Below are 12,813 nucleotides of genomic sequence, written 5' to 3' on the forward strand. Positions count from 1 at the left end.
TACGATAATGGCTAAACAAGGAAACCTACCGGGGCGGGAGGCATCGAACTCCTCGATAATGCGGTCGGTAGGATCCCCCGCCCGGGGCTCAGCCCATAGGCCACCAGTAGCTTTTCACTAAGGAGGGCAGAGGAGTTATACACTTTACTACCTACCACCTCCTCACTTTGGGTGTAGGAGTCAAGTGTGCGATAATTTTCGGGCAGACCCGGTTGATGGGGAAGGGCAGAAATGAACCCAACCGGACATTCGGGGAGATGGGAGGGACGGATGTAAAAGAACCAGCGTTTCCACTCCTTGACGGAAGAGGGAATATCTCCGAAAAGTTTCTGATGAGACCGGATTTTGAAGGAAAAGGCGTAATCGCCAATATAGCAGATAAAGAAAAAATTAAAGAGGGAGGGCTCGAGGGTGATATCGGGATGCATAGACATCAGCGTAAAAAAGCAGGTCATCATCCTAATGGCATTAGGATGAAATTGATTAAGAGGAATATCCAGAAGGGAAGATATCCCAATGAAGAAGGGATGAAAGGGAAACCTGAAGCCATTGGCCACCTGGTCCCGGAAGAAAGTAAGGTATCCTACTGGTGGTTGGTCAGCCCGGTTACTAGGGCCCGGGATGACAATATCATGGGTTGTGGGGATGGAACCAAGGAGGCGGATCTCCTCGGCAGATTTGGCTCGAAGGGAGCTTACCATGGTAGAAAACCATGGCAAGGGGCTAGGATCACCAGACCGGGCGGGAGAAGGAATAGCCCGGGCTGGGGGTTTTGAAGAGGTAGCCTTTTTCTTTTTCTTATGGGTGCTTGAAGGCCCAGTCCCAGGGGAAATTTTGGGTTTCTTAAGGGAAGGAGGAGAACAAGTTGGATTTTGGGGGCGATAGGTGGAAACAGGAGAGGCGGAAAGCGGGGAATTATCGCGCATGGCATCTGACTCAAAGTCTGAGGAGCCCCTGCGATTCTTATCCGATGTAGAAGAAGTGTTGGAAGAAGACATGATTATGAAAAGAAGAACTTACGCGGATGGGAGGAAGAATGGTAGTGGGAACACCGGGGAGTGATCGGAATTTTGGCAGAGTTGCAGACGCGGAAGCTTGGTTAAATTTGACAAAAGTAATGAAGGTTTGGGGAAGGAGGTATATATAGGAGTAGGGAAGTGATCCAGACCATCGATCTAGCCATGATCCGAGGGTCCACATTGGCTTTGAAAGACGCACCGGATCATGGATCTTAGCCGTTGAAGTGGATAGGTATTAACGATCGGGATGCACCTCGTAAGTTGTGCAAGGCGCATGAAAGGACGTGTAATCATGAAGGGGTCAGACTTATCAGATCCTCGGGAGACGGAACACTGCCGACCGTTGGAAAGAAAAAGGGGGGCACGTATCATCCTGGCATCGTGCATATCATTCAAAAAAGATAATTGGCATGTTACTTCAAGCCCGGGAGGTTTAAGGCCCCGGCGTGTTATTTTAAGCCCGGGAGGTTTAAGGTCCCGGCAAGTTATTTCAAGCCCGGGAGGTTTAAGGCCACGTTAAGTTATTTTAAGCCCAGGAGGTTTAAGGCCCCGGCAAGTTATTTCAAGCCCGGGAGGTTTAAGGCCCCGACAAGTTATTTCAAGCCAGGGAGATTTAAGGCCCCGGCAGGTTATTTCAAGCCCGGGAGATTTAAGGCCCCGGCAAGTTATTTGAAGCCCGGGAGGTTTGAGGCCCCGGCAGGTTATTTTAAGCCCGGGAGGTTTAAGACCCCGACAGGTTATTTCAAGCCCGGGAGGTTTTAGGCCCCGACAAATTATTTTTAGCCCGGGAGGTTTTAAACCCCGGTTTTTTACTTTAAAACCCATAAACTTGAAGGAAGTACACAAGCAAAGTGCGCAAAGTAAAATTTTATTAATAGAATCGGTGAAATATTGCAGTGGCTAGCTTAGAGCCTACATGATCCTCCCACTCCGACATCCAGCTATGCAGCTCAGGGAAGGGAAGGTTGGCAAAGGACTCGGTAGCAGCAAGCTTGCGTAGCTGTTTCCACTCCTTCCGCAGCATTGCCTGCAGCAGAACTTGATCAGTGGCTAGCTCGGCCACGTGCGTCGCATAAAATATCCGTTTGTATCTCCTGGCCAGTGCTCTCTGTGGCCTGGTGAAAGCCAGACCATCTTGGACTGATTGCTCAAGATTATGAATCTTATGCCAAGTGGACATGACTTTCGCCAGAATAAACTCCTCGATGGTCCTCTTCAACGACTCTAAATGAGCACGCGTAGAGGGTGGCAAGTGGCCATACGGGCTGCTGTTGACGGTAGTTTTGCTTGAACTCGGCATGTTGAAACGATTGCTCTCACTTCGCCTTCATCTACGTATTTATAGGCAGAGGGTAGGTAGTCTGGAGGAAGCCGAAAAGTTTCCGACCATGCGAAACGACTCCGTATTTATGGAGGAGAGAGATTAATCGCAACCGTTGGCTTAAGCATACGTGTCTGATCAGGAAGCGCCTCGTAAATTGTTCCAACATAAAAATTTTATATGGTTATGACACCAGACCACAGACCGGGAAACCTTAGGAAATCGACATTGTGTGAAGCCCGGGGAGCAGGAAGCCCCGGCATTTCGTAAAGCCAGAGAAGCTCAGGCCCCGGCGTGTCATTCACAACCCGGGAAGCTTGAGACCCTGGCATTTTGTGTTAATTTCCAGGGAGGTATTAAGCTCAGGATTTCTAGTAAATTATTTCATCAGATACTTCTAAGCAATCCGTGATATGGGTGTAAATTAATAGACCTAAAGCGTTATATCCGAGCAGTGACAGAAAAAGGGGAACCGAGATAAATTTTTATTCAACCATATACATTGGCCCGTACTACATCGTTATATTTCTCTTCTATGACAATTATTCGTATTTTCAACCAGGCAGACAGAGGGGCGGTGGAACCTTGCATGAAGCTGAGAGAGTCGACAATACGCTTCAGGAGCTTCAGTTCCTTCCGGAGCATCAGCTGATAGACATCGCCATCTGTGAAGATGTCCGCCCACTCAGCCATGCGTTGTTGTTTGCGCACTTTCTTCAGTTTGGATACCAGGGTAGGGGTGGTGGCTTCCCCAGAATCGTAAAGAAGTTGCAGCCCTTGGAGCTCTTCCCAGTAGCGAAGAACTTTATTAAGCACTTCATCTTCTATAATGGATTTTTGGACTTCCAGATTGGGCTCCGTAAGGGCTTCAGTCACCCCTGGAGTTCTCGAGCTGCTGGCACCGGCCATGATAGCTGTTGGAGTAATCTGCTAGTAATGAGGAAAGGATCGGGAGGATGCCATCTATATAGGATGAAGAAGAGTATCCTGATCATTGATTCTCGAAGGTGTGAACGGCTAAGATGAATATTGGAAGTTGGACCAAGTAGGCGAAAAGACAGGCGTGAATCTCGAGATATCATAACAGTCCTCGAAGCACGAAAGCTTGCGGATAAGTTTGAATTTTAGGGCTTACGACAGCACTGACGGTAGTATCCACATCTTTAAAATTCTAAAAGGCTCCGCTGTAATTGGAAGTGGGCTCTTTTTTACTAATCGGGACAGCGAGATAGACTCTAGCCCGACTTTTTTAGGAGGGAGTGGTGATGCCCCCAAGGGAATCCGGGCCCGGGTAAAGCTCCCGACCCAGAGGGTACTTGAACTCAGGCGAGATGAAAGCAGGGAGGAGATCCCAAATTACGACTACATGCAGAGAACCGTTATGAAAGGAGGATCCCGGATCTTCAGATATCAGGCGAGTTACGCACTCAAGTGTCAGAAGAATTCCCAATGAACTACTCGGCAAGCCATCACCCGGGGTAAAAGCTTCCCAGTCCCAGAGACACCTCAGGGGCCCCCGGGTGGAAAGCACCCGGGAAAGAGGCTCAGTCTCTCCCTTACAGTCACGTCTTCCGGAAATATCGGAACCCCTCATCCCACATTCTATGACAAGGTCAACATTTAATACGTGGCCCACTATTTTACCACGTGGCCCACCATCCCGAATCGTGGCCACCACCCGAACTTTGTGGGCAAGTCACCTACCTGACTCATCTATAAATACCCCCTGTAGGTACTACACAAGGAGGTAACTCTTCTCTGGATATTCACAAGCACTCATAAATATTCTTATTTTCTCTCTAAGTCTTCCTTTGCGTGCATCACTGACTTGAGCGTCGGAGTGGATACGCCGGAACAATTTCCGGCGCCCCACTAACGTTATGTGATTTCAGGATTAATACTCAGGCCATCCGGGCGTTAGTCCTCAGGCGACAGGGAACTCAATCTTCCCAGACCACCAGCAACTCGCAATAAAGCATTCAAATCGCACATATATCCGAACACCCGACTTGGCAGATTGCACACCCGGCTACTATCCAATTTGTCCGGTCGACATCAATATCATATAAAATTTGATGTTTTAATTTCATCGTCTAAAATTGAGTTCATGTATGTAAATAAATATTACTGACTAAAGAACAAAGAGAACATTCAATTCTATAAGAATAGAGTAAATAACCAACAATAAAAAATTAATAAATAAGAAAGAAATCGAAAATAAGAAGAAAAAAAGTAAATAAATAAATAAATAAGAGTAAAGAAGAAAAGGACGGACGAAAGAAAATGAAGAGTAGAAAAGAAAAAGGAAAAAAAAAAAGGAAAGAACAAGAAAAAAAATAACATGACACGTGTCAATTGATTTGAGAGGAGTAAAGTTTCGGGAAGAGCAGAGACTCCCCACGCCGTACAGATATTGCATGCACAAGCCAAAATCTTAGATATGAGGTCCAAGTAAGATCTTGACTTGTGTCAAAATAGGACAGTTGTCAAAATCCTAACTAGTGTATGTCATATTTTGTCCAAATGATAAAAATTAAAGATCTAAAAATGATTTTATAATTAATTAAAATGGATTTTTATAGTAATTTGGGTAATTATTTTCCTAAAACGAGGACGAATACGAAGTACTTATTATAGGGTCTATTGTCCTCAAGTCACAAAGGAGCGGGTCCCGGCTCGGGGCATGACATAATGGTATCAGAGTCAGTCACCGGCAAAGAACACCAGTAAATAAGTGTTATACGGGGAAAAGTGCTACGTGCATGAGAGCCACCTCTTGAATCTGCGGCAACATGATGAGAGCCACCTCTTGAATATGTAGGAGTCACCTTTAGATTCTTGGCGTTGGTGGATCGAAATGTCAGACTACAACGAAGTGTTCGTGTTCTGAAAGAAGTCGTCTCATATAATAAAAATTAAATATTTAAAAATGTGTTTATAAGGAGTTACAATAGACTTCTACAACAACTTGCGTTAATTATTTTCGTAAAACGAGAACGAATACAAAATAGTTGATATAAGAATTCTTTGTGCAGTCACGCAAACATGAACATGGGCTCGGGAAGTGACAGTGCCGATTGCATCTGCGGGGATAAGATCAAATTCTCTCGTTTTATCTCTCTAGTATACTTATTTACTTCAACGGAATGAATCCCTTTTAGGCAAAAATTAAATGATACTCTTTTTTAATTGATGATTAGATAGTGACGTTTAAGTGGCACCAACAACAAATAAAGTGACAAGTTGATTTTAAAATATTTTTACTGATTATGGACTGCATAATTAAATTGATGTCCTATGATTTTAAAATATTTTTACTCAATATGGACTGCATAATTAAATTGATGTACGAGGAGATTTCGTAAAATATTTTAAAATCAATTGGTTGATTAAAAACGATGCATAAATCTCGGATTTCAAATGAAAATAAAAAAAAATTATAAACCAAAGGTTAGGATCGAAATATTGAAATATTTTTCATTTAGAATTCTGATTCAATCCCTATATAATTCGAAGACGGAAAGTTTTGAACATAGAATTCCATATCAAACTCTTGTGGATTAAATAAGGATAGATTAATAGTCAAATATTTATCGTTAAAATTTTAAGTTGTTTTGATAATTATTTTGATCCGGTTTAAGATCCAATTTTATGGATAACTATTTGATTAATAAATTGGATCTTAAACCGGATCAAAATGATTATTAAAACATCTTAAAATTTTAGCGATAAATATTTGACTATTAATCTATCCTTATTTAATCCACTCAACCAAACACACCCTTAGTGTAATATATTGTTTTGTTTCACATTTAATCCATACTTTTTGCTAGATTTCTCAGCTGACAAAAACTTGTGTGAGACGGTCTCAAAGGTACTATTTTATGAGACGGATATCTTATTTGAGTCATTCATGAAAAATTATTACTTCTTATGCTAAGAGTATTACTTTTTATTATGAATATCGATAGGGTTAACTTGTCTCACAGATAAAAATTCGTGAGATCGTCTCTTTATAAAGACATACTCTTCTCAGTTTTAGATCAATAAGCGACATATCAATAAAACCAAATTTATAATATATTGATTAGACTACCAAAAATATATATCAGTCCAACTTAATGACCAATTTTAAATTTTAAATTTATTTATTTATTTATTAATTAACACGTGTGAAGCATTGGCTCGTGCGTATTGTATGTGCATGGCTCTAACTTCTCCCTCTCCGCGTATAAATACCTCTGACACTTCAACGGAGTTCGCAAATTTTGTCTCCTCACTTTTCTTGAAAAATATAAAAATCAACCAAAGATTTTGCTCTTATTTTTTCCGAATCCGAATTAGTTGCATACGAAAAAGATAAAGGAAATTGTGCTGATTCCTTTTCTGATATTCTGATATATCTTTGTTCATGGCAGTAATGAGGATATCATTGTCTGCCTGCAATCAAGTACAACCACTGGTTAACTTTCCGGGTAGTTTGATCAATATGGATCAACTGATACTTACCCGCCAACGCCGGAAGGACAAGGTGGTGGTGGTGATTGGTGCCACCGGCACCGGTAAGTCTCGGCTTTCGATCGACTTGGCTAATCGTTACGACGCCGAAGTTATCAACTCTGATAAAATGCAGATTTACAAAGGTTTAGACATAGTAACCAATAAGGTTACGGATGAGGAACGTCGTGGAGTGCCCCATCATCTGCTCGGAATCGCCCCTCCCGACGAGGATTTCACGGCAGGCGATTTCGTGTACCATGCATCACTTGCTGCCGACAGAATAACGAAGAGGGGCCGGTTGCCGATCATCGTCGGAGGGTCGAATTCTTATGTGAAGGCACTCGTGAACGATGACATCGAGTTCCGGAACAAGTACGAGTTTTGCTTTCTTTGGGTGGACGTTTTGATGCCAATCCTACATTCTTTCGTCTCGAAAAGAGTCGATCGAATGGTGGATGCTCGACTGGTGGATGAGGTCAAGGAGTTTTTCGACCCCTTGGGAGATTATACTCGTGGAATCCGGCGTGCTATCGGGGTACCGGAGATGCATGAGTATTTCAGAAATGAACCATTTCATGATGATGAAAGTAGGGTTAAGATTCTTGAGGAGGCTATCAAGCAAATCAAATCCAACACTTGCATTTTGTCTTGTAGACAACTTCAAAACATTTTGAGATTGCAGGGATTATTGGAGCGGCGGATGCATCGCCTCGATGCCACTGAGGCTTTCCTCAAACATGGCGACGAGGCCAATGAAGCTTGGGAACGATCGGTGGCAAAGCAGAGTATCAAGATCGTGGACCGTTTTCTCTCGAGAACTAATACCACACAAATCTCCTCAACCATATCGCCAACCCACATGCCAATTATGGCACCGCCAGTCCCATCAATCTTTCTTGGATCCACCACTGCCACTGCCGTCGTGACCGCCACCCGCTAGTGTGACCATCATTACAAACGACAATTTCTTGAGACGTTTTGCCTAATAAAATTCATTGTGTTTATGTCTTCAATCCTGTGTTTTCTTGTTACACAAAAGGAGTGCATATTGAATTTGAGAGAATAAAAAAATGTTGTAGAGTAGCTTGCACGGTTTCACTCGAGAAACAAGAAAAGAAACATCACGTGGAAGTCCACGTGGCGAGCATGGATGAAGCCATGTGGCAAGCAAGTAAACTTTTCCCCCCCCTTATTTTTCGTGAGTTTTTTTTTTTCTATGTTACACCTGTCGTATTTACGGTGTTTTGATTTGATCAAATTTGTAACTTTTGTTATCATGTCACCAAGTACTCATATTGGTCATCCGTACAACTGGGATCTTTTGGAACTAACTATTAATAGGTCCTATTAGGGATGTGTAAGAAAGAAATGATTATAAAAAAATGATATAAATGGCCCCTGAACTTTGTCAAATTGCAAATAGGCCCCAGTTCAAGTGATGTATTAATTCTTGGAGTTGACAACTCTATGGTATAAAATAAACTTATCGAGTGGTTATGCGACACAACCATCTTCTTTTTCAATGTTTTCTTTTTTTTTTTCCCGCTAAGATTGGAGTATCGTATTCCTTGTGGAATCCAATTTTGCTCTTACCAATCATTGAAAAAAATGCAGGCCAGTTGCTCAAGTTCTATATGTCGATTCTTGTTTCCGTTGGCATAACGGGTTCGTACAAGAGAACTTTTCCGATAAGAATTTTATAGTGGGAATATTGCAATCTTTGTCGTCTTTTAACAGTATGTTTGCGTGTCATATAAAAATTAGTTTAATATTGTACGTGGCACGTCCCGGGCTCATGCTCGTAAAAGCACGACTACACAATGAGTTTCTACAAAAATTATTTCGTATTTATCGTTTTATGAAAATGATCAATTCAAATTATTATATTAATCTGTTTTTAATGAAATTTCATTATAAACTCATTTAAGGTGTTATATAATATCACAACATCTTTCAACATTTTGACCATTTTAATCTTTTTTTCATCAGATTGTCGACGTAACATTAGATACATAAATGTCATGTTTACCTCAAGTTAGCGTCATATTGGCGGGATGTTATTGTCATATGAGAAAAATGACAAAATTGCAGGGAAAAACGACAATGAACTAACCTATAATTTAACAATATAAAGAATACAAAGTGCAAGTACATATCAAAATTATAATTTTATTTTTGTAATTATACTATTTTACGAAAAAAATGATTATAACAATGAGAAATTTGGCTTCAGTCCCCAGCCGCCTTTTTTCTTTGTTTTCAGTCCCTAGGTACTTTTTTAGTACCACATTTCCACATGAAGTGTACCACATTTCTACATGAAGTGTACCACATTTTGTATGAAATAGTACCACAATTTTGTGGGTAGGGAGTGAATGCAAAGAAATATTATGATTGGGGATTTTTAAATAACTTCCCCTTATAACAAATTGTCACAAGTCCACTGAATTTCATTTCAAAGTTATTCATATCATTCTGACAGATTGAAATTTTCAATTTTTTTAAATAAAAAATTAATTATTATGTAAAATAGTGATGGGAGTATAAAGTATTCTACATATAGTGTTATATTTTGATACTTTTAACTTACAATATACACTGGTGAAGAAACAGAACTTCTTGATATTTTGATTACATCAGCAACATACAAAGTAGAAGAAGAAATGTTATATATTAGGAAAATCTAAAATAGTTTGAATTAATGAGAAGCAGCCAAATAGATTTATCTCTCTTTATCTTAAACATTTGCAAGTTTATCAAAAACAACAATTATAGATTGTATAACTCAAATATTTTAAACTATATGACAGTCAAATCATCATATTTTGACGTACCCGATCTATACATATAATGAAAATATATGACAAAAAAATAATTTTTTTCACTCAAATCAAATTATATGACACAATATAATTTTTGCCATAAAAATAAACTCAAATCGGCACAAATACAAAACATTTTTCATAACATAATTAACAAATACGATATTTCTGAAGTAGAAAATAATATTTTTGCCATAAAAATTGTTTTTTTTTAAACTCAAATCGGCACATATACACAACATTTTTCATAACATAATTAACAAAAAACGATACTTTCGCAGTAGAAAATAATATTTTAGATATTAAAAAAATATTTTTAATGTGTCAAATACTTTTTACTGAAACCAACATATGTTAAATAATATGTCTCCATATCATAATTAAAAAAAAAATGAAAAATTTTCAGTGAAAATTAATAATTTGATATAAAAAGTAATATTTTTATGGATCGAGCAGATGTCTCACAACATTAATATGTCAAACATTATCACATGAGCTTTTGTGTTCTCCTAATAGAACATCAATTGTTTATCAATAATTTCATACCAATAATTACACTGCCATAAAACGTATAACAATCAAATATGTGAAGATCGATCATTTGTCGTCCTATCAAAAAATATAATCATCTGGAAATTGCATTGCACGGTGAATATACAACTGTAAATTTTGATAATTTTTGAAAAAAAATTAATTAGAGAAAAACTAAAATTCATATGTAATTTGTAACTATAATAAGGCAATGCATGTCGCCCGCATGGGCTTAGCTCAGTTGGTCAGCAACAGTGAATCTTGGAGCAATGACCAGTGATCGAGTCTCGCAAGCGGCAGTGTGGGAGTTAAATTTCCTCCAATGAGAGGAGGCTCCTTGTGCGCGGCGTAGCATAAGGTCTAACTGCTGCTGGTTGTCTGAGTCACCATGATTTACCTCCTCTCACATTCCTGTCGGGCCGGGGGTGAGGGGTGGCTAATGTGAGCGATTTCACCTTTTTTTGGAGCAAGGCAATGCATGTCAGATAAAATGCAACTTTCATCCTAATATATTTGAAAGAATATTTGTTGGAGATCGATGAAATAAGAGTAAATAAATAACCACTTTTAGGTTTCTAATTGTCTTTTAAAAATTATTCTTTTTTTTCTGGAAAGATCTTCAACTTTTTCGAATTCCACTCGGTTTTTACGCTGAAAGACAATAGATGATTCTTTGATAAATCAATATTATAATTCTGATTCTATTCTTAAACAAGACTATGAAAACGAATATATAATTATGAATAATAATTTTGATAAAGTCCACCAAAATCGTACCCAAAAAATATATTTAAAATTAGGAATAGTAGAATTTAAAGTTTTAAATCTTTCTATATAATTAGAGAAAATGCTAACACAACATTCAAAAATGCTAATGTGAGATCGAAGACTACTCATGACTTGTCCAATGTCACTTCAACAATCAGACCAAAATAGAAAAAAATTAAAATTTAATGCACAAAAACCAAACTTCGAAAAATTAATGGACGAAAACCAAATTGGGCAATTTATTGGATAAAAAAATTATTTATATATGTATGTAGATGCATAAATAATTGGAAAAAATCGTTTTCGTTCGCAGGATCTGCGTTGCAGACGACAAATCCTTGTCGATTTGTTCACTTTGCTTAGTTTGTTGTAGTAAATGAGTAGATCTCATGTGAGACCGTCTCACGGATCTTAATTTGTGAGACGGATCAACCCTACCCATATTCACAATAAAAAGTAATACTCTTAACATAAAAAGTAATAACTTTTCATTGATGACCTAAATAAGAGATCCGTCTCACATATATGACCCGTGAGACCGTCTCACACAAGTTTTTGCCGTAGTAAATTAGTTTGTGATTCTCTACTTGTATTTGGCTTCTAGTCGCTTCTCTGTTTGCAATTTATTTTTCTCTTATATTTAATTTAACATACATAAATATTGAAAAATAGTAATGTAGCATGCTGTTACATATAAAGGACTAGGTGAGTAGTACGGAAATAGGGTGCATTTTTCTCAATGAATATGCATCATAAAATTGACATTTGATGTGTTGTAAAAATCCCACAAAATATTTGTCAATGGCGACAGTGATTTGGAATAAATGGAAATGGAACAATTTAAGGGCACCAAACAGTTGTGAAACGATGTTGCCCGTATATATGGGATCAAATTCCTAATCATTGTTAACCAAACACTTCTCAATATATATATATATATATATATATATATATATATATATATATATATATATATATATATATATATATATATATATATATATATATATATTTGATATAACGTACCTCCACCATGGGAGTACTGATAAGATAACATTCACCTATTGGATGCGATGAAACATATAAAAAATATGTATCAAATAGTTGAGTGTCACATCTTCGATACTTATACTGAGTGAGTGTGCAACATATATAATTTTGAATCAGATGAATATAATAAATTTGAAATCAATAATTCTCAAATCCTTTTATACAAATAAAACCTTAATATTTCAATTTGGAAAAGCCCAAATGAGAGGCCCATAGTTTAATTAACTTGCTTCGATTCTATCACAGGCCCAGCCCATAAAATTTAGAAACAAAAAAAATATATATTCAAAACTTCTTTTTTTTGAAAAAAAAAAAGAAATAAAAAACGAAAACCTAAATTTTATTTTAGTCCTCTAGTTATGATTTGCTTTATTGTGTTATGTGTGTGCGTGTGTATATATTCATTTTAAAAAAAAATTCCGACAACCATCGTTTTCATGATTCTGTTTATAAATAACGAAATTACAAATTTGGTTTTAAGTTTACCTAAACTTAATTTTAGTATTCTATTTAGTCAAATCAGGGTTTTAATATTATAATTTTATTTGCTGATGAGAAAATTTATTCTTGGTATTCTGAATAACGTGGAACAGCAAATAACAGTAAGTCGAGGCAAGGATGTATTTTAGTCCTCTAGTTATGAAAAACTTCTTTTTTTTGAAAAAAAAAAAAGAAATAAAAAACGAAAACCTAAATTTTATTTTAGTCCTCTAGTTATGATTTGCTTTATTGTGTTATGTGTGTGCGTGTGTATATATTCATTTTAAAAAAAATTCCGACAACCATCGTTTTCATGACTCTG

The 12,813-nt window shown here is 37.8% G+C and overlaps 1 protein-coding gene across 1 annotated transcript; it reads left to right on the top strand.

Moving 5' to 3' along the window:
• Nucleotides 1-6,609: 6,609 nt before the first annotated feature.
• On the top strand, nucleotides 6,610-8,291 carry LOC140810746 (adenylate isopentenyltransferase 5, chloroplastic-like). Its single transcript, XM_073168633.1, has one exon. It carries the CDS (start codon nucleotides 6,752-6,754, stop codon nucleotides 7,778-7,780), a length of 1,029 nt encoding a protein of 342 aa, XP_073024734.1. The 5' UTR covers nucleotides 6,610-6,751; the 3' UTR covers nucleotides 7,781-8,291.
• Nucleotides 8,292-12,813: the final 4,522 nt, after the last annotated feature.

The sequence above is a fragment of the Primulina eburnea genome, chromosome 1 (genome assembly GCF_022965805.1).
Source record: "Primulina eburnea isolate SZY01 chromosome 1, ASM2296580v1, whole genome shotgun sequence".
NCBI lineage: Eukaryota > Viridiplantae > Streptophyta > Magnoliopsida > Lamiales > Gesneriaceae > Primulina > Primulina eburnea.